The sequence below is a fragment of the Haliotis rufescens genome, unplaced genomic scaffold, assembly GCF_023055435.1.
Source record: "Haliotis rufescens isolate VD_foot unplaced genomic scaffold, xgHalRufe1.0.p SCAF_9, whole genome shotgun sequence".
Classification (NCBI taxonomy): Eukaryota; Metazoa; Mollusca; class Gastropoda; order Lepetellida; family Haliotidae; genus Haliotis; species Haliotis rufescens.
Genome location: NW_025964383.1, coordinates 16,552,526 through 16,575,768, shown reverse-complemented (window position 1 = coordinate 16,575,768; position 23,243 = coordinate 16,552,526). Strand labels below are relative to the sequence as shown.

At 38.8% G+C, this 23,243-nt stretch overlaps 1 protein-coding gene across 4 annotated transcripts in view; it reads left to right on the top strand.

The window, feature by feature from the left end:
• Positions 1-23,243, top strand: part of LOC124124834 (putative GPI-anchored protein pfl2) — a 98,390-nt gene that overhangs the window by 30,660 nt on the left and 44,487 nt on the right. For 2 of the 4 annotated variants that reach the window (XM_048390560.1, XM_048390559.1), the window contains 22 exons: positions 137-217; positions 671-772; positions 2,187-2,267; positions 3,241-3,342; positions 4,761-4,856; positions 5,310-5,411; positions 6,830-6,925; positions 7,379-7,480; positions 8,895-8,975; positions 9,818-9,919; positions 11,338-11,433; positions 11,887-11,988; positions 13,407-13,502; positions 13,956-14,057; positions 15,476-15,571; positions 16,025-16,126; positions 17,541-17,621; positions 18,595-18,696; positions 20,115-20,210; positions 20,664-20,765; positions 22,184-22,279; positions 22,729-22,830. In XM_048390560.1, the coding sequence (XP_048246517.1) occupies positions 137-217; positions 671-772; positions 2,187-2,267; positions 3,241-3,342; positions 4,761-4,856; positions 5,310-5,411; positions 6,830-6,925; positions 7,379-7,480; positions 8,895-8,975; positions 9,818-9,919; positions 11,338-11,433; positions 11,887-11,988; positions 13,407-13,502; positions 13,956-14,057; positions 15,476-15,571; positions 16,025-16,126; positions 17,541-17,621; positions 18,595-18,696; positions 20,115-20,210; positions 20,664-20,765; positions 22,184-22,279; positions 22,729-22,830 (2,118 nt within the window). The remainder of the gene's footprint in view (positions 1-136; positions 218-670; positions 773-2,186; positions 2,268-3,240; positions 3,343-4,760; positions 4,857-5,309; positions 5,412-6,829; positions 6,926-7,378; positions 7,481-8,894; positions 8,976-9,817; positions 9,920-11,337; positions 11,434-11,886; positions 11,989-13,406; positions 13,503-13,955; positions 14,058-15,475; positions 15,572-16,024; positions 16,127-17,540; positions 17,622-18,594; positions 18,697-20,114; positions 20,211-20,663; positions 20,766-22,183; positions 22,280-22,728; positions 22,831-23,243) is intronic. The other 2 variants (XM_048390562.1, XM_048390561.1) reach the window with 2 other exon arrangements.

Here is a 23,243-nt window from a genome sequence, read left to right as displayed (position 1 = left end):
CCGCCGCAATTTCACTCGTGCTTTAACTGTAATAGTACATGGTAATACTATTCATATTAAACTGTACATGGGGATAGAGCAAACTTTATTTCTTAAATAAAGCTGTATTTTCATGACATCAATTGTACTATTTCAGATGCCCTTACTTTAGCAACAACAACGACCTTAGCAACAACCACCTTAGCAACAACGACCTTAGCAACAACAACACTTCAACGTAAGTGGTATGAATTAATATGCAGTCGACTATGGTAAAGTTAACGGACAATGTTTAAGCAGGAAATTCAGGTGCTTCTGAATTTGTCAGCATGTATTTCCCAATAGCTTTGTTTTGTTTGTTGTTTAACGCCGCACTCAGCAATATTCCAGCTATATGACGGAGGTCTGTAAATAATGGAGTCTGGACCAGACAATCCAGTGATTGATATCATGAGCATCGATCCACACAATTGGTTGGTTGGTTGGTTTGTTGTTTAACGCCGCACTCAGCAATATTCCAGCTACATGACGGCAGTCTGTAAATAATCTTGTCTGGACCAGACAGTCCAGTGATTGACATCATGAGCATCGATCCACGTAATTAGGTCAATTGTGACAAAATATGAAAAGGACATTTCCGCCAAAGAATGAGAAAACAGATCTATTTCCACTGATGAACGTTTTCTTTCAGCCTGCACTGATGCCGGAATCTCATGTATTGTCATGAGTAGCTGTAACTCCATTGGAATTATTCCTGGTCGCCAGTGTCCAAGTGGTCAGGTTTGCTGTGCCGGTGAGTATTCTGACCTGGTTTGACCTCAAAACATGGGCATTCTTCCCAGGGCGTGAACTATTTTCTATTAAACGCAAAGGAAGGTTCATGATGAGAAGAAATAAATGTAGGAATTCCATTTCCATTTTCAGAATTGATTTTGTGATCCTGTGATCAAGGAATTGTGAATAATTGTAGAGGAAAGCTAAACGATCCATACAAACATGTAGATAACTTGTTAATACCTGCTTCTTAGTGTTCCAACTGCCAAGGAAGGCATTTTGAGAACTTCCAAAGACTGATTGTCTTTATACAGTAATTGTTTTGAAATGTAATGAAATTTGCCATATTTCTGGTTTGTATGTATAAACCTGTCTATATTTGTTCTTTGTGTTGGCCATTTTGTGGATCCTAAGCATAGGTTATGTGTCAGCTGGTATGTTTTTTCAATTTAAGAGTGAAAGACATGCAAGAGGCGGGTGTTTGTGCCCTAAGAATTATGTATGCCTCACAGGACAAAGGAATAAGCAATCCTTGAAAAGTTTCATAACCACATGTACACTTGTTGCTCAGCATACGGCATTTATCAATATACACCAATCACACAAAACGCCTACTGTTGGTCTTCCTGTGCCATGTTCGTCCCATAACGACACCATATCACGAGCCACTGTTCGTAGATTCACGTTGGTTTACGCGTCATGGTATCATGTAGCACAAGCAGCTCGGTAAGCACACTATTTCATCGCTTGCAGTTGTTGCAGTCTGCTAACGGTAGTGGCAGAAACAATGTTGACACTTGTACAAAACACCTCTGCTCAAAATAACAAGCAACACTGAACTTCGGCTATGTTTACATGTAAGCTCTACCACACAATGCACTTGCTGAATGGTTTGAGTCACGTGACAAAATTGAAGCAAATTAATATAAAATCTTAAATTTAAAAAAAGTCTTATTGCTGCATGGGTTTATGGGTAACCACACATTGAATGGATAATGAAGTGGGACCTATTTCAATAATAAACAACCCATTTTAGTGGCGTTGTGTTGTGTTTGAAACGTAATTCAGCCTCTTGACGTAAGGGTGTAGGCAATTAGATGGACCAGCCCGTCAGTTAGCCCCGTTTGTGGAATTTAAGGCGCCGCTCATTACAGGATTCTTTTTAAACCCATCTCTAATAAAACAGAAGGAAAGTCTTAATTTCAGCATATTAGAAAAGTAATCCAGTTTGCTGTACCCCCTTGTATATTGTAATAAAGAATAGTTTTGCCCTGAGCTATTATAACGTCAAAGCACTCGGCCGCAATTTCACTTGTGCTTTAACTGTAATAGTACATGGTAAAACTATTCATATTAAACTGTACATGGGGATAGAGCAAACTTTATTTCTTAAATAAAGCTGTATTTTCATGACATCAATTGTACTATTTCAGATGCCCTTACTTTAGCAACAACAACGACCTTAGCAACAACCACCTTAGCAACAACGACCTTAGCAACAACAACACTTCAACGTAAGTGGTATGAATTAATATGCAGTCGACTATGGTAAAGTTAACGGACAATGTTTAAGCAGGAAATTCAGGTGCTTCTGAATTTGTCAGCATGTATTTCCCAATAGCTTTGTTTTGTTTGTTGTTTAACGCCGCACTCAGCAATATTCCAGCTATATGACGGAGGTCTGTAAATAATGGAGTCTGGACCAGACAATCCAGTGATTGATATCATGAGCATCGATCCATACAATTGGTTGGTTGGTTGGTTTGTTGTTTAACGCCGCACTCAGCAATATTCCAGCTATATGAATGCGGTCTGTAAATAATCTTGTCTGGACCAGACAATCCAGTGATTGAAATCATGAGCATCCATCCACGCAATTTGGATCGGTGACATGCATCAACCAAGTCAGCGAGCCTGACAACCTGATCCTGTTTGTCAACTCGTACAACAAGCATAGTCACCTTTTGCGGCAAGCATAGGTGCTGAGGACCTATTCTATCCCAGATCTTCATGGGTCTTTTCCCAATAGAGATCTTCTTTTGATGAAATATTAGAGTTAACTTGATTCATTTTCAGGATCTACTCGGTCATGGTAGATGGACATATTTCTCGGGTAACTTGACATGCAATTGTCACTTAAACAATCCAGAAAATACTAACTGTAGTAATTCGGAAATGGTTTTCATTGTCAGTAAATGGTTTCAATCTGTACATATCATTTTAATTGCCTTCGGAACACACCACTTTTTTTGCTGAATGCACATAAATATATTATTTGTTTGTTTCTTGTTTAACACGGCACTCAGCAATATTCCAGCTACATGACGGCAGTCTGTAAATAATTGAGTCTGGACCAGACAGTCCAGTGATTGACATCATAAGCATCGATCCACGTAATTAGGTCAATTGTGACAAAATATGAAAAGGACATTTCCGCCAAAGAATGAGAAAACAGATCTATTTCCACTGATGAACGTTTTCTTTCAGCCTGCACTGATGCCGGAATCTCATGTATTGTCATGAGTAGCTGTAACTCCATTGGAATTATTCCTGGTCGCCAGTGTCCAAGTGGTCAGGTTTGCTGTGCCGGTGAGTATTCTGACCTCGTTTGACCTCAAAACATGGGTATTCTTCCCAGGGCGTGAACTATTTTCTATTAAACGCAAAGGAAGGTTCATGATGAGAAGAAATAAATGTAGGAATTCCATTTCCATTTTCAGAATTGATTTTGTGATCCTGTGATCAAGGAATTGTGAATAATTGTAGAGGAAAGCTAAACGAACCATACAAACATGTAGATAACTTGTAAATACCTGCTTCTTAGTGTTCCAACTGCCAAGGAAGGCATTTTGAGAACTTCCAAAGACTGATTGTCTTTATACAGTAATTGTTTTGAAATGTAATGAAATTTGCCATATTTCTGGTTTGTATGTATAAACCTGTCTATATTTGTTCTTTGTGTTGGCCATTTTGTGGATCCTAAGCATAGGTTATGTGTCAGCTGGTATGTTTTTTCAATTTAAGAGTGAAAGACATGCAAGAGGCGGGTGTTTGTGCCCTAAGAATTATGTATGCCTCACAGGACAAAGGAATAAGCAATCCTTGAAAAGTTTCATAACCACATGTACCCTTGTTGCTCAGCATACGGCATTTATCAATATACACCAATCACACAAAACGCATACTGTTGGTCTTCCTGTGCCATGTTCGTCCCATAACGACACCATATCATGAGCCACTGTGCGTAGATTCACGTTGGTTTACGCGTCATTGTATCATGTAGCACAAGCAGCTCGGTAAGCACACTATTTCATCGCTTGCAGTTGTTGCAGTCTGCTAACGGTAGTGGCAGAAACAATGTTGACACTTGTACAAAACACCTCTGCTCAAAATAACAAGCAACACTGAACTTCGGCTATGTTTACATGTTAGCTCTACCACACAATGCACTTGCTGAATGGTTCGAGTCACGTGACAAAATTGAAGCAAATTAATATAAAATCTTAAATTTGAAAAAAAAGTCTTATTGCTGCATGGGTTTATGGGTAACCACACATAGAATGGATAATGAAGTGGGACCTATTTCAATTATAAACAACCCATTTTAGTGGCGTTGTGTTTTTTTTTTCAAACGTGAATATGCCTCTTGAAGTAAGGGTGCAGGCAATTAGATGGACCAGCCCGTCAGTTAGCCCCGTTTGTGGAATTTAAGGCGCCGCTCATTACAGGATTCTTTTTAAACCCATCTCTAATAAAACAGAAGGAAAGTCTTAATTTCAGCATATTAGAAAAGTAATCCAGTTTGCTGTACCCCCTTGTATATTGTAATAAAGAATAGTTTTGCCCTGAGCTATTATAACGTCAAAGCACTCGGCCGCAATTTCACTCGTGCTTTAACTGTAATAGTACATGGTAATACTATTCATATTAAACTGTACATGGGGATAGAGCAAACTTTATTTCTTAAATAAAGCTGTATTTTCATGAAATCAATTGTACTATTTCAGATGCCCTTACTTTAGCAACAACAACGACCTTATCAACAACCACCTTAGGAACAACCACTTTAGCAACAACGACCTTAGTAACAACAACACTTCAACGTAAGTGGTATGAATTAATATGCAGTCGACTATGGTAAAGTTAACGGACAATGTTTAAGTAGGAAATTCAGGTGCTTCTGAATTTGTCAGCATGTATTTCCCAATAGCTTTGTTTTGTTTGTTGTTTAACGCCGCACTCAGCAATATTCCAGCTATATGACGGAGGTCTGTAAATAATGGAGTCTGGACCAGACAATCCAGTGATTGATATCATGAGCATCGATCCACACAATTGGTTGGTTGGTTGGTTTGTTGTTTAACGCCGCACTCAGCAATATTCCAGCTACATGACGGCAGTCTGTAAATAATCTTGTCTGGACCAGACAGTCCAGTGATTGACATCATGAGCATCGATCCACGTAATTAGGTCAATTGTGACAAAATATGAAAAGGACATTTCCGCCAAAGAATGAGAAAACAGATCTATTTCCACTGATGAACGTTTTCTTTCAGCCTGCACTGATGCCGGAATCTCATGTATTGTCATGAGTAGCTGTAACTCCATTGGAATTATTCCTGGTCGCCAGTGTCCAAGTGGTCAGGTTTGCTGTGCCGGTGAGTATTCTGACCTGGTTTGACCTCAAAACATGGGCATTCTTCCCAGGGCGTGAACTATTTTCTATTAAACGCAAAGGAAGGTTCATGATGAGAAGAAATAAATGTAGGAATTCCATTTCCATTTTCAGAATTGATTTTGTGATCCTGTGATCAAGGAATTGTGAATAATTGTAGAGGAAAGCTAAACGATCCATACAAACAGGTAGATAACTTGTTAATACCTGCTTCTTAGTGTTCTTACTGCCAAGGAAGTCAGTTTGAGAACTTCCAAAGACTGATTGTCATTATACAGAAACTGTTTTGGAATCTAATGAAATTTGCCATATTTCTGGTTTGTATGTATAAACCTGTCTATATTTGTTCTATGTGTTGGCCATTTTGTGGATCCTAAGCATAGGTTATGTGTCAGCTGGTATGTTTTTTCAATTTAAGAGTGAAAGACATGCAAGAGGCGGGTGTTTGTGCCCTAAGAATTATGTATGCCTCACAGGACAAAGGAATAAGCAATCCTTGAAAAGTTTCATAACCACATGTACCCTTGTTGCTCAGCATACGGCATTTATCAATATACACCAATCACACAAAACGCCTACTGTTGGTCTTCCTGTGCCATGTTCGTCCCATAACGACACCATATCACGAGCCACTGTTCGTAGATTCACGTTGGTTTACGCGTCATGGTATCATGTAGCACAAGCAGCTCGGTAAGCACACTACTTCATCGCTTGCAGTTGTTGCAGTCTGCTTACGGTAGTGGCAGAAACAATGTTGACACTTGTACAAAACACCTCTGCTCAAAATAACAAGCAACACTGAACTTCGGCTATGTTTACATGTTAGCTCTACCACACAATGCACTTGCTGAATGGTTCGAGTCACGTGACAAAATTGAAGCAAATTAATATAAAATCTTAAATTTAAAAAAAAAGTCTTATTGCTGCATGGGTTTATGGGTAACCACACATAGAATGGATAATGAAGTGGGACCTATTTCAATTATAAACAACCCATTTTAGTGGCGTTGTGTTTTTTTTTTCAAACGTGAATATGCCTCTTGAAGTAAGGGTGCAGGCAATTAGATGGACCAGCCCGTCAGTTAGCCCCGTTTGTGGAATTTAAGGCGCCGCTCATTACAGGATTCTTTTTAAACCCATCTCTAATAAAACAGAAGGAAAGTCTTAATTTCAGCATATTAGAAAAGTAATCCAGTTTGCTGTACCCCCTTGTATATTGTAATAAAGAATAGTTTTGCCCTGAGCTATTATAACGTCAAAGCACTCGGCCGCAATTTCACTCGTGCTTTAACTGTAATAGTACATGGTAATACTATTCATATTAAACTGTACATGGGGATAGAGCAAACTTTATTTCTTAAATAAAGCTGTATTTTCATGACATCAATTGTACTATTTCAGATGCCCTTACTTTAGCAACAACAACGACCTTATCAACAACCACCTTAGGAACAACCACTTTAGCAACAACGACCTTAGTAACAACAACACTTCAACGTAAGTGGTATGAATTAATATGCAGTCGACTATGGTAAAGTTAACGGACAATGTTTAAGCAGGAAATTCAGGTGCTTCTGAATTTGTCAGCATGTATTTCCCAATAGCTTTGTTTTGTTTGTTGTTTAACGCCGCACTCAGCAATATTCCAGCTATATGACGGAGGTCTGTAAATAATGGAGTCTGGACCAGACAATCCAGTGATTGATATCATGAGCATCGATCCACACAATTGGTTGGTTGGTTGGTTTGTTGTTTAACGCCGCACTCAGCAATATTCCAGCTACATGACGGCAGTCTGTAAATAATCTTGTCTGGACCAGACAGTCCAGTGATTGACATCATGAGCATCGATCCACGTAATTAGGTCAATTGTGACAAAATATGAAAAGGACATTTCCGCCAAAGAATGAGAAAACAGATCTATTTCCACTGATGAACGTTTTCTTTCAGCCTGCACTGATGCCGGAATCTCATGTATTGTCATGAGTAGCTGTAACTCCATTGGAATTATTCCTGGTCGCCAGTGTCCAAGTGGTCAGGTTTGCTGTGCCGGTGAGTATTCTGACCTGGTTTGACCTCAAAACATGGGCATTCTTCCCAGGGCGTGAACTATTTTCTATTAAACGCAAAGGAAGGTTCATGATGAGAAGAAATAAATGTAGGAATTCCATTTCCATTTTCAGAATTGATTTTGTGATCCTGTGATCAAGGAATTGTGAATAATTGTAGAGGAAAGCTAAACGATCCATACAAACATGTAGATAACTTGTTAATACCTGCTTCTTAGTGTTCCAACTGCCAAGGAAGGCATTTTGAGAACTTCCAAAGACTGATTGTCTTTATACAGTAATTGTTTTGAAATGTAATGAAATTTGCCATATTTCTGGTTTGTATGTATAAACCTGTCTATATTTGTTCTTTGTGTTGGCCATTTTGTGGATCCTAAGCATAGGTTATGTGTCAGCTGGTATGTTTTTTCAATTTAAGAGTGAAAGACATGCAAGAGGCGGGTGTTTGTGCCCTAAGAATTATGTATGCCTCACAGGACAAAGGAATAAGCAATCCTTGAAAAGTTTCATAACCACATGTACACTTGTTGCTCAGCATACGGCATTTATCAATATACACCAATCACACAAAACGCCTACTGTTGGTCTTCCTGTGCCATGTTCGTCCCATAACGACACCATATCACGAGCCACTGTTCGTAGATTCACGTTGGTTTACGCGTCATGGTATCATGTAGCACAAGCAGCTCGGTAAGCACACTATTTCATCGCTTGCAGTTGTTGCAGTCTGCTAACGGTAGTGGCAGAAACAATGTTGACACTTGTACAAAACACCTCTGCTCAAAATAACAAGCAACACTGAACTTCGGCTATGTTTACATGTAAGCTCTACCACACAATGCACTTGCTGAATGGTTTGAGTCATGTGACAAAATTGAAGCAAATTAATATAAAATCTTAAATTTAAAAAAAGTCTTATTGCTGTATGGGTTTATGGGTAACCACACATTGAATGGATAATGAAGTGGGACCTATTTCAATAATAAACAACCCATTTTAGTGGCGTTGTGTTGTGTTTGAAACGTAATTCAGCCTCTTGACGTAAGGGTGTAGGCAATTAGATGGACCAGCCCGTCAGTTAGCCCCGTTTGTGGAATTTAAGGCGCCGCTCATTACAGGATTCTTTTTAAACCCATCTCTAATAAAACAGAAGGAAAGTCTTAATTTCAGCATATTAGAAAAGTAATCCAGTTTGCTGTACCCCCTTGTATATTGTAATAAAGAATAGTTTTGCCCTGAGCTATTATAACATCAAAGCACTCGGCCGCAATTTCACTCGTGCTTTAACTGTAATAGTACATGGTAAAACTATTCATATTAAACTGTACATGGGGATAGAGCAAACTTTATTTCTTAAATAAAGCTGTATTTTCATGACATCAATTGTACTATTTCAGATGCCCTTACTTTAGCAACAACAACGACCTTAGCAACAACCACCTTAGCAACAACGACCTTAGCAACAACAACACTTCAACGTAAGTGGTATGAATTAATATGCAGTCGACTATGGTAAAGTTAACGGACAATGTTTAAGCAGGAAATTCAGGTGCTTCTGAATTTGTCAGCATGTATTTCCCAATAGCTTTGTTTTGTTTGTTGTTTAACGCCGCACTCAGCAATATTCCAGCTATATGATGGCGGTCTGTAAATAATCTTGTCTGGACCAGACAATCCAGTGATTGAAATCATGAGCATCCATCCACGCAATTTGGATCGGTGACATGCATCAACCAAGTCAGCGAGCCTGACAACCTGATCCTGTTTGTCAACTCGTACAACAAGCATAGTCACCTTTTGCGGCAAGCATAGGTGCTGAGGACCTATTCTATCCCAGATCTTCATGGGTCTTTTCCCAATAGAGATCTTCTTTTGATGAAATATTAGAGTTAACTTGATTCATTTTCAGGATCTACTCGGTCATGGTAGATGGACATATTTCTCGGGTAACTTGACATGCAATTGTCACTTAAACAATCCAGAAAATACTAACTGTAGTAATTCGGAAATGGTTTTCATTGTCAGTAAATGGTTTCAATCTGTACATATCATTTTAATTGCCTTCGGAACACACCACTTTTTTTGCTGAATGCACATAAATATATTATTTGTTTGTTTCTTGTTTAACACGGCACTCAGCAATATTCCAGCTACATGACGGCAGTCTGTAAATAATTGAGTCTGGACCAGACAGTCCAGTGATTGACATCATAAGCATCGATCCACGTAATTAGGTCAATTGTGACAAAATATGAAAAGGACATTTCCGCCAAAGAATGAGAAAACAGATCTATTTCCACTGATGAACGTTTTCTTTCAGCCTGCACTGATGCCGGAATCTCATGTATTGTCATGAGTAGCTGTAACTCCATTGGAATTATTCCTGGTCGCCAGTGTCCAAGTGGTCAGGTTTGCTGTGCCGGTGAGTATTCTGACCTCGTTTGACCTCAAAACATGGGTATTCTTCCCAGGGCGTGAACTATTTTCTATTAAACGCAAAGGAAGGTTCATGATGAGAAGAAATAAATGTAGGAATTCCATTTCCATTTTCAGAATTGATTTTGTGATCCTGTGATCAAGGAATTGTGAATAATTGTAGAGGAAAGCTAAACGATCCATACAAACAGGTAGATAACTTGTTAATACCTGCTTCTTAGTGTTCTTACTGCCAAGGAAGTCAGTTTGAGAACTTCCAAAGACTGATTGTCATTATACAGAAACTGTTTTGGAATCTAATGAAATTTGCCATATTTCTGGTTTGTATGTATAAACCTGTCTATATTTGTTCTATGTGTTGGCCATTTTGTGGATCCTAAGCATAGGTTATGTGTCAGCTGGTATGTTTTTTCAATTTAAGAGTGAAAGACATGCAAGAGGCGGGTGTTTGTGCCCTAAGAATTATGTATGCCTCACAGGACAAAGGAATAAGCAATCCTTGAAAAGTTTCATAACCACATGTACCCTTGTTGCTCAGCATACGGCATTTATCAATATACACCAATCACACAAAACGCATACTGTTGGTCTTCCTGTGCCATGTTCGTCCCATAACGACACCATATCACGAGCCACTGTTCGTAGATTCACGTTGGTTTACGCGTCATGGTATCATGTAGCACAAGCAGCTCGGTAAGCACACTACTTCATCGCTTGCAGTTGTTGCAGTCTGCTTACGGTAGTGGCAGAAACAATGTTGACACTTGTACAAAACACCTCTGCTCAAAATAACAAGCAACACTGAACTTCGGCTATGTTTACATGTTAGCTCTACCACACAATGCACTTGCTGAATGGTTCGAGTCACGTGACAAAATTGAAGCAAATTAATATAAAATCTTAAATTTAAAAAAAAAGTCTTATTGCTGCATGGGTTTATGGGTAACCACACATAGAATGGATAATGAAGTGGGACCTATTTCAATTATAAACAACCCATTTTAGTGGCGTTGTGTTTTTTTTTTCAAACGTGAATATGCCTCTTGAAGTAAGGGTGCAGGCAATTAGATGGACCAGCCCGTCAGTTAGCCCCGTTTGTGGAATTTAAGGCGCCGCTCATTACAGGATTCTTTTTAAACCCATCTCTAATAAAACAGAAGGAAAGTCTTAATTTCAGCATATTAGAAAAGTAATCCAGTTTGCTGTACCCCCTTGTATATTGTAATAAAGAATAGTTTTGCCCTGAGCTATTATAACGTCAAAGCACTCGGCCGCAATTTCACTCGTGCTTTAACTGTAATAGTACATGGTAATACTATTCATATTAAACTGTACATGGGGATAGAGCAAACTTTATTTCTTAAATAAAGCTGTATTTTCATGACATCAATTGTACTATTTCAGATGCCCTTACTTTAGCAACAACAACGACCTTATCAACAACCACCTTAGGAACAACCACTTTAGCAACAACGACCTTAGTAACAACAACACTTCAACGTAAGTGGTATGAATTAATATGCAGTCGACTATGGTAAAGTTAACGGACAATGTTTAAGCAGGAAATTCAGGTGCTTCTGAATTTGTCAGCATGTATTTCCCAATAGCTTTGTTTTGTTTGTTGTTTAACGCCGCACTCAGCAATATTCCAGCTATATGACGGAGGTCTGTAAATAATGGAGTCTGGACCAGACAATCCAGTGATTGATATCATGAGCATCGATCCACACAATTGGTTGGTTGGTTGGTTTGTTGTTTAACGCCGCACTCAGCAATATTCCAGCTACATGACGGCAGTCTGTAAATAATCTTGTCTGGACCAGACAGTCCAGTGATTGACATCATAAGCATCGATCCACGTAATTAGGTCAATTGTGACAAAATATGAAAAGGACATTTCCGCCAAAGAATGAGAAAACAGATCTATTTCCACTGATGAACGTTTTCTTTCAGCCTGCACTGATGCCGGAATCTCATGTATTGTCATGAGTAGCTGTAACTCCATTGGAATTATTCCTGGTCGCCAGTGTCCAAGTGGTCAGGTTTGCTGTGCCGGTGAGTATTCTGACCTCGTTTGACCTCAAAACATGGGTATTCTTCCCAGGGCGTGAACTATTTTCTATTAAACGCAAAGGAAGGTTCATGATGAGAAGAAATAAATGTAGGAATTCCATTTCCATTTTCAGAATTGATTTTGTGATCCTGTGATCAAGGAATTGTGAATAATTGTAGAGGAAAGCTAAACGATCCATACAAACATGTAGATAACTTGTTAATACCTGCTTCTTAGTGTTCCAACTGCCAAGGAAGGCATTTTGAGAACTTCCAAAGACTGATTGTCTTTATACAGTAATTGTTTTGAAATGTAATGAAATTTGCCATATTTCTGGTTTGTATGTATAAACCTGTCTATATTTGTTCTTTGTGTTGGCCATTTTGTGGATCCTAAGCATAGGTTATGTGTCAGCTGGTATGTTTTTTCAATTTAAGAGTGAAAGACATGCAAGAGGCGGGTGTTTGTGCCCTAAGAATTATGTATGCCTCACAGGACAAAGGAATAAGCAATCCTTGAAAAGTTTCATAACCACATGTACACTTGTTGCTCAGCATACGGCATTTATCAATATACACCAATCACACAAAACGCATACTGTTGGTCTTCCTGTGCCATGTTCGTCCCATAACGACACCATATCACGAGCCACTGTTCGTAGATTCACGTTGGTTTACGCGTCATGGTATCATGTAGCACAAGCAGCTCGGTAAGCACACTATTTCATCGCTTGCAGTTGTTGCAGTCTGCTAACGGTAGTGGCAGAAACAATGTTGACACTTGTACAAAACACCTCTGCTCAAAATAACAAGCAACACTGAACTTCGGCTATGTTTACATGTTAGCTCTACCACACAATGCACTTGCTGAATGGTTCGAGTCACGTGACAAAATTGAAGCAAATTAATATAAAATCTTAAATTTAAAAAAAAAGTCTTATTGCTGCATGGGTTTATGGGTAACCACACATAGAATGGATAATGAAGTGGGACCTATTTCAATTATAAACAACCCATTTTAGTGGCGTTGTGTTTTTTTTTTCAAACGTGAATATGCCTCTTGAAGTAAGGGTGCAGGCAATTAGATGGACCAGCCCGTCAGTTAGCCCTGTTTGTGGAATTTAAGGCGCCGCTCATTACAGGATTCTTTTTAAACCCATCTCTAATAAAACAGAAGGAAAGTCTTAATTTCAGCATATTAGAAAAGTAATCCAGTTTGCTGTACCCCCTTGTATATTGTAATAAAGAATAGTTTTGCCCTGAGCTATTATAACGTCAAAGCACTCGGCCACAATTTCACTCGTGCTTTAACTGTAATAGTACATGGTAATACTATTCATATTAAACTGTACATGGGGATAGAGCAAACTTTATTTCTTAAATAAAGCTGTATTTTCATGACATCAATTGTACTATTTCAGATGCCCTTACTTTAGCAACAACAACGACCTTAGCAACAACCACCTTAGGAACAACCACTTTAGCAACAACGACCTTAGTAACAACAACACTTCAACGTAAGTGGTATGAATTAATATGCAGTCGACTATGGTTAAGTTAACGGACAATGTTTAAGTAGGAAATTCAGGTGCTTCTGAATTTGTCAGCATGTATTTCCCAATAGCTTTGTTTTGTTTGTTGTTTAACGCCGCACTCAGCAATATTCCAGCTATATGACGGAGGTCTGTAAATAATGGAGTCTGGACCAGACAATCCAGTGATTGATATCATGAGCATCGATCCACACAATTGGTTGGTTGGTTGGTTTGTTGTTTAACGCCGCACTCAGCAATATTCCAGCTACATGACGGCAGTCTGTAAATAATCTTGTCTGGACCAGACAGTCCAGTGATTGACATCATGAGCATCGATCCACGTAATTAGGTCAATTGTGACAAAATATGAAAAGGACATTTCCGCCAAAGAATGAGAAAACAGATCTATTTCCACTGATGAACGTTTTCTTTCAGCCTGCACTGATGCCGGAATCTCATGTATTGTCATGAGTAGCTGTAACTCCATTGGAATTATTCCTGGTCGCCAGTGTCCAAGTGGTCAGGTTTGCTGTGCCGGTGAGTATTCTGACCTCGTTTGACCTCAAAACATGGGCATTCTTCCCAGGGCGTGAACTATTTTCTATTAAACGCAAAGGAAGGTTCATGATGAGAAGAAATAAATGTAGGAATTCCATTTCCATTTTCAGAATTGATTTTGTGATCCTGTGATCAAGGAATTGTGAATAATTGTAGAGGAAAGCTAAACGATCCATACAAACATGTAGATAACTTGTTAATACCTGCTTCTTAGTGTTCTTACTGCCAAGGAAGTCAGTTTGAGAACTTCCAAAGACTGATTGTCATTATACAGAAACTGTTTTGGAATCTAATGAAATTTGCCATATTTCTGGTTTGTATGTATAAACCTGTCTATATTTGTTCTATGTGTTGGCCATTTTGTGGATCCTAAGCATAGGTTATGTGTCAGCTGGTATGTTTTTTCAATTTAAGAGTGAAAGACATGCAAGAGGCGGGTGTTTGTGCCCTAAGAATTATGTATGCCTCACAGGACAAAGGAATAAGCAATCCTTGAAAAGTTTCATAACCACATGTACCCTTGTTGCTCAGCATACGGCATTTATCAATATACACCAATCACACAAAACGCATACTGTTGGTCTTCCTGTGCCATGTTCGTCCCATAACGACACCATATCACGAGCCACTGTTCGTAGATTCACGTTGGTTTATGCGTCATGGTATCATGTAGCACAAGCAGCTCGGTAAGCACACTACTTCATCCCTTGCAGTTGTTGCAGTCTGCTAACGGTAGTGGCAGAAACAATGTTGACACTTGTACAAAACACCTCTGCTCAAAATAACAAGCAACACTGAACTTCGGCTATGTTTACATGTTAGCTCTACCACACAATGCACTTGCTGAATGGTTCGAGTCACGTGACAAAATTGAAGCAAATTAATATAAAATCTTAAATTTAAAAAAAAAGTCTTATTGCTGCATGGGTTTATGGGTAACCACACATAGAATGGATAATGAAGTGGGACCTATTTCAATTATAAACAACCCATTTTAGTGGCGTTGTGGTTTTTTTTTTAAACGTGAATATGCCTCTTGAAGTAAGGGTGCAGGCAATTAGATGGACCAGCCCGTCAGTTAGCCCTGTTTGTGGAATTTAAGGCGCCGCTCATTACAGGATTCTTTTTAAACCCATCTCTAATAAAACAGAAGGAAAGTCTTAATTTCAGCATATTAGAAAAGTAATCCAGTTTGCTGTACCCCCTTGTATATTGTAATAAAGAATAGTTTTGCCCTGAGCTATTATAACGTCAAAGCACTCGGCCGCAATTTCACTCGTGCTTTAACTGTAATAGTACATGGTAATACTATTCATATTAAACTGTACATGGGGATAGAGCAAACTTTATTTCTTAAATAAAGCTGTATTTTCATGACATCAATTGTACTATTTCAGATGCCCTTACTTTAGCAACAACAACGACCTTATCAACAACCACCTTAGGAACAACCACTTTAGCAACAACGACCTTAGTAACAACAACACTTCAACGTAAGTGGTATGAATTAATATGCAGTCGACTATGGTAAAGTTAACGGACAATGTTTAAGCAGGAAATTCAGGTGCTTCTTAATTTGTCAGCATGTATTTCCCAATAGCTTTGTTTTGTTTGTTGTTTAACGCTGCACTCAGCAATATTCCAGCTATATGACGGAGGTCTGTAAATAATGGAGTCTGGACCAGACAATCCAGTGATTGATATCATGAGCATCGATCCACACAATTGGTTGGTTGGTTGGTTTGTTGTTTAACGCCGCACTCAGCAATATTCCAGCTACATGACGGCAGTCTGTAAATAATCTTGTCTGGACCAGACAGTCCAGTGATTGACATCATGAGCATCGATCCACGTAATTAGGTCAATTGTGACAAAATATGAAAAGGACATTTCCGCCAAAGAATGAGAAAACAGATCTATTTCCACTGATGAACGTTTTCTTTCAGCCTGCACTGATGCCGGAATCTCATGTATTGTCATGAGTAGCTGTAACTCCATTGGAATTATTCCTGGTCGCCAGTGTCCAAGTGGTCAGGTTTGCTGTGCCGGTGAGTATTCTGACCTCGTTTGACCTCAAAACATGGGTATTCTTCCCAGGGCGTGAACTATTTTCTATTAAACGCAAAGGAAGGTTCATGATGAGAAGAAATAAATGTAGGAATTCCATTTCCATTTTCAGAATTGATTTTGTGATCCTGTGATCAAGGAATTGTGAATAATTGTAGAGGAAAGCTAAACGATCCATACAAACATGTAGATAACTTGTTAATACCTGCTTCTTAGTGTTCCAACTGCCAAGGAAGGCATTTTGAGAACTTCCAAAGACTGATTGTCTTTATACAGTAATTGTTTTGAAATGTAATGAAATTTGCCATATTTCTGGTTTGTATGTATAAACCTGTCTATATTTGTTCTTTGTGTTGGCCATTTTGTGGATCCTAAGCATAGGTTATGTGTCAGCTGGTATGTTTTTTCAATTTAAGAGTGAAAGACATGCAAGAGGCGGGTGTTTGTGCCCTAAGAATTATGTATGCCTCACAGGACAAAGGAATAAGCAATCCTTGAAAAGTTTCATAACCACATGTACACTTGTTGCTCAGCATACGGCATTTATCAATATACACCAATCACACAAAACGCCTACTGTTGGTCTTCCTGTGCCATGTTCGTCCCATAACGACACCATATCACGAGCCACTGTGCGTAGATTCACGTTGGTTTACGCGTCATGGTATCATGTAGCACAAGCAGCTCGGTAAGCACACTATTTCATCGCTTGCAGTTGTTGCAGTCTGCTAACGGTAGTGGCAGAAACAATGTTGACACTTGTACAAAACACCTCTGCTCAAAATAACAAGCAACACTGAACTTCGGCTATGTTTACATGTAAGCTCTACCACACAATGCACTTGCTGAATGGTTTGAGTCACGTGACAAAATTGAAGCAAATTAATATAAAATCTTAAATTTAAAAAAAGTCTTATTGCTGCATGGGTTTATGGGTAACCACACATTGAATGGATAATGAAGTGGGACCTATTTCAATAATAAACAACCCATTTTAGTGGCGTTGTGTTGTGTTTGAAACGTAATTCAGCCTCTTGACGTAAGGGTGTAGGCAATTAGATGGACCAGCCCGTCTGTTAGCCCCGTTTGTGGAATTTAAGGCGCCGCTCATTACAGGATTCTTTTTAAACCCATCTCTAATAAAACAGAAGGAAAGTCTTAATTTCAGCATATTAGAAAAGTAATCCAGTTTGCTGTACCCCCTTGTATATTGTAATAAAGAATAGTTTTGCCCTGAGCTATTATAACGTCAAAGCACTCGGCCGCAATTTCACTCGTGCTTTAACTGTAATAGTACATGGTAATACTATTCATATTAAACTGTACATGGGGATAGAGCAAACTTTATTTCTTAAATAAAGCTGTATTTTCATGACATCAATTGTACTATTTCAGATGCCCTTACTTTAGCAACAACAACGACCTTATCAACAACCACCTTAGCAACAACGACCTTAGCAACAACAACACTTCAACGTAAGTGGTATGAATTAATATGCAGTCGACTATGGTAAAGTTAACGGACAATGTTTAAGCAGGAAATTCAGGTGCTTCTGAATTTGTCAGCATGTATTTCCCAATAGCTTTGTTTTGTTTGTTGTTTAACGCCGCACTCAGCAATATTCCAGCTATATGACGGAGGTCTGTAAATAATGGAGTCTGGACCAGACAATCCAGTGATTGATATCATGAGCATCGATCCATACAATTGGTTGGTTGGTTGGTTTGTTGTTTAACGCCGCACTCAGCAATATTCTAGCTATATGATGGCGGTCTGTAAATAATCTTGTCTGGACCAGACAATCCAGTGATTGAAATCATGAGCATCCATCCACGCAATTTGGATCGGTGACATGCATCAACCAAGTCAGCGAGCCTGACAACCTGATCCTGTTTGTCACCTCGTACAACAAGCATAGTCACCTTTTGCGGCAAGCATAGGTGCTGAGGACCTATTCTATCCCAGATCTTCATGGGTCTTTTCCCAATAGAGATCTTCTTTTGATGAAATATTAGAGTTAACTTGATTCATTTTCAGGATCTACTCGGTCATGGTAGATGGACATATTTCTCGGGTAACTTGACATGCAATTGTCACTTAAACAATCCAGAAAATACTAACTGTAGTAATTCGGAAATGGTTTTCATTTTCAGTAAATGGTTTCAATCTGTACATATCATTTTAATTGCCTTCGGAACACACCACTTTTTTTGCTGAATGCACATAAATATATTATTTGTTTGTTTCTTGTTTAACACGGCACTCAGCAATATTCCAGCTACATGACGGCAGTCTGTAAATAATTGAGTCTGGACCAGACAGTCCAGTGATTGACATCATAAGCATCGATCCACGTAATTAGGTCAATTGTGACAAAATATGAAAAGGACATTTCCGCCAAAGAATGAGAAAACAGATCTATTTCCACTGATGAACGTTTTCTTTCAGCCTGCACTGATGCCGGAATCTCATGTATTGTCATGAGTAGCTGTAACTCCATTGGAATTATTCCTGGTCGCCAGTGTCCAAGTGGTCAGGTTTGCTGTGCCGGTGAGTATTCTGACCTCGTTTGACCTCAAAACATGGGTATTCTTCCCAGGGCGTGAACTATTTTCTATTAAACGCAAAGGAAGGTTCATGATGAGAAGAAATAAATGTAGGAATTCCATTTCCATTTTCAGAATTGATTTTGTGATCCTGTGATCAAGGAATTGTGAATAATTGTAGAGGAAAGCTAAACGATCCATACAAACATGTAGATAACTTGTTAATACCTGCTTCTTAGTGTTCCAACTGCCAAGGAAGGCATTTTGAGAACTTCCAAAGACTGATTGTCTTTATACAGTAATTGTTTTGAAATGTAATGAAATTTGCCATATTTCTGGTTTGTATGTATAAACCTGTCTATATTTGTTCTTTGTGTTGGCCATTTTGTGGATCCTAAGCATAGGTTATGTGTCAGCTGGTATGTTTTTTCAATTTAAGAGTGAAAGACATGCAAGAGGCGGGTGTTTGTGCCCTAAGAATTATGTATGCCTCACAGGACAAAGGAATAAGCAATCCTTGAAAAGTTTCATAACCACATGTACCCTTGTTGCTCAGCATACGGCATTTATCAATATACACCAATCACACAAAACGCATACTGTTGGTCTTCCTGTGCCATGTTCGTCCCATAACGACACCATATCACGAGCCACTGTGCGTAGATTCACGTTGGTTTACGCGTCATGGTATCATGTAGCACAAGCAGCTCGGTAAGCACACTATTTCATCGCTTGCAGTTGTTGCAGTCTGCTAACGGTAGTGGCAGAAACAATGTTGACACTTGTACAAAACACCTCTGCTCAAAATAACAAGCAACACTGAACTTCGGCTATGTTTACATGTTAGCTCTACCACACAATGCACTTGCTGAATGGTTCGAGTCACGTGACAAAATTGAAGCAAATTAATATAAAATCTTAAATTTAAAAAAAAAGTCTTATTGCTGCATGGGTTTATGGGTAACCACACATAGAATGGATAATGAAGTGGGACCTATTTCAATTATAAACAACCCATTTTAGTGGCGTTGTGTTTTTTTTTTCAAACGTGAATATGCCTCTTGAAGTAAGGGTGCAGGCAATTAGATGGACCAGCCCGTCAGTTAGCCCTGTTTGTGGAATTTAAGGCGCCGCTCATTACAGGATTCTTTTTAAACCCATCTCTAATAAAACAGAAGGAAAGTCTTAATTTCAGCATATTAGAAAAGTAATCCAGTTTGCTGTACCCCCTTGTATATTGTAATAAAGAATAGTTTTGCCCTGAGCTATTATAACGTCAAAGCACTCGGCCACAATTTCACTCGTGCTTTAACTGTAATAGTACATGGTAATACTATTCATATTAAACTGTACATGGGGATAGAGCAAACTTTATTTCTTAAATAAAGCTGTATTTTCATGACATCAATTGTACTATTTCAGATGCCCTTACTTTAGCAACAACAACGACCTTAGCAACAACCACCTTAGGAACAACCACTTTAGCAACAACGACCTTAGTAACAACAACACTTCAACGTAAGTGGTATGAATTAATATGCAGTCGACTATGGTAAAGTTAACGGACAATGTTTAAGTAGGAAATTCAGGTGCTTCTGAATTTGTCAGCATGTATTTCCCAATAGCTTTGTTTTGTTTGTTGTTTAACGCCGCACTCAGCAATATTCCAGCTATATGACGGAGGTCTGTAAATAATGGAGTCTGGACCAGACAATCCAGTGATTGATATCATGAGCATCGATCCACACAATTGGTTGGTTGGTTGGTTTGTTGTTTAACGCCGCACTCAGCAATATTCCAGCTACATGACGGCAGTCTGTAAATAATCTTGTCTGGACCAGACAGTCCAGTGATTGACATCATGAGCATCGATCCACGTAATTAGGTCAATTGTGACAAAATATGAAAAGGACATTTCCGCCAAAGAATGAGAAAACAGATCTATTTCCACTGATGAACGTTTTCTTTCAGCCTGCACTGATGCCGGAATCTCATGTATTGTCATGAGTAGCTGTAACTCCATTGGAATTATTCCTGGTCGCCAGTGTCCAAGTGGTCAGGTTTGCTGTGCCGGTGAGTATTCTGACCTCGTTTGACCTCAAAACATGGGCATTCTTCCCAGGGCGTGAACTATTTTCTATTAAACGCAAAGGAAGGTTCATGATGAGAAGAAATAAATGTAGGAATTCCATTTCCATTTTCAGAATTGATTTTGTGATCCTGTGATCAAGGAATTGTGAATAATTGTAGAGGAAAGCTAAACGATCCATACAAACATGTAGATAACTTGTTAATACCTGCTTCTTAGTGTTCCAACTGCCAAGGAAGGCATTTTGAGAACTTCCAAAGACTGATTGTCTTTATACAGTAATTGTTTTGAAATGTAATGAAATTTGCCATATTTCTGGTTTGTATGTATAAACCTGTCTATATTTGTTCTTTGTGTTGGCCATTTTGTGGATCCTAAGCATAGGTTATGTGTCAGCTGGTATGTTTTTTCAATTTAAGAGTGAAAGACATGCAAGAGGCTGGTGTTTGTGCCCTAAGAATTATGTATGCCTCACAGGACAAAGGAATAAGCAATCCTTGAAAAGTTTCATAACCACATGTACCCTTGTTGCTCAGCATACGGCATTTATCAATATACACCAATCACACAAAACGCATACTGTTGGTCTTCCTGTGCCATGTTCGTCCCATAACGACACCATATCACGAGCCACTGTGCGTAGATTCACGTTGGTTTACGCGTCATGGTATCATGTAGCACAAGCAGCTCGGTAAGCACACTATTTCATCGCTTGCAGTTGTTGCAGTCTGCTAACGGTAGTGGCAGAAACAATGTTGACACTTGTACAAAACACCTCTGCTCAAAATAACAAGCAACACTGAACTTCGGCTATGTTTACATGTTAGCTCTACCACACAATGCACTTGCTGAATGGTTCGAGTCACGTGACAAAATTGAAGCAAATTAATATAAAATCTTAAATTTAAAAAAAAAGTCTTATTGCTGCATGGGTTTATGGGTAACCACACATAGAATGGATAATGAAGTGGGACCTATTTCAATTATAAACAACCCATTTTAGTGGCGTTGTGTTTTTTTTTTCAAACGTGAATATGCCTCTTGAAGTAAGGGTGCAGGCAATTAGATGGACCAGCCCGTCAGTTAGCCCCGTTTGTGGAATTTAAGGCGCCGCTCATTACAGGATTCTTTTTAAACCCATCTCTAATAAAACAGAAGGAAAGTCTTAATTTCAGCATATTAGAAAAGTAATCCAGTTTGCTGTACCCCCTTGTATATTGTAATAAAGAATAGTTTTGCCCTGAGCTATTATAACGTCAAAGCACTCGGCCACAATTTCACTCGTGCTTTAACTGTAATAGTACATGGTAATACTATTCATATTAAACTGTACATGGGGATAGAGCAAACTTTATTTCTTAAATAAAGCTGTATTTTCATGACATCAATTGTACTATTTCAGATGCCCTTACTTTAGCAACAACAACGACCTTAGCAACAACCACCTTAGGAACAACCACTTTAGCAACAACGACCTTAGTAACAACAACACTTCAACGTAAGTGGTATGAATTAATATGCAGTCGACTATGGTAAAGTTAACGGACAATGTTTAAGTAGGAAATTCAGGTGCTTCTGAATTTGTCAGCATGTATTTCCCAATAGCTTTGTTTTGTTTGTTGTTTAACGCCGCACTCAGCAATATTCCAGCTATATGACGGAGGTCTGTAAATAATGGAGTCTGGACCAGACAATCCAGTGATTGATATCATGAGCATCGATCCACACAATTGGTTGGTTGGTTTGTTGTTTAACGCCGCACTCAGCAATATTCCAGCTACATGACGGCAGTCTGTAAATAATCTTGTCTGGACCAGACAGTCCAGTGATTGACATCATGAGCATCGATCCACGTAATTAGGTCAATTGTGACAAAATATGAAAAGGACATTTCCGCCAAAGAATGAGAAAACAGATCTATTTCCACTGATGAACGTTTTCTTTCAGCCTGCACTGATGCCGGAATCTCATGTATTGTCATGAGTAGCTGTAACTCCATTGGAATTATTCCTGGTCGCCAGTGTCCAAGTGGTCAGGTTTGCTGTGCCGGTGAGTATTCTGACCTCGTTTGACCTCAAAACATGGGCATTCTTCCCAGGGCGTGAACTATTTTCTATTAAACGCAAAGGAAGGTTCATGATGAGAAGAAATAAATGTAGGAATTCCATTTCCATTTTCAGAATTGATTTTGTGATCCTGTGATCAAGGAATTGTGAATAATTGTAGAGGAAAGCTAAACGATCCATACAAACAGGTAGATAACTTGTTAATACCTGCTTCTTAGTGTTCTTACTGCCAAGGAAGTCAGTTTGAGAACTTCCAAAGACTGATTGTCATTATACAGTAACTGTTTTGGAATCTAATGAAATTTGCCATATTTCTGGTTTGTATGTATAAACCTGTCTATATTTGTTCTTTGGGTTGGCCATTTTGTGGATCCTAAGCATAGGTTATGTGTAAGC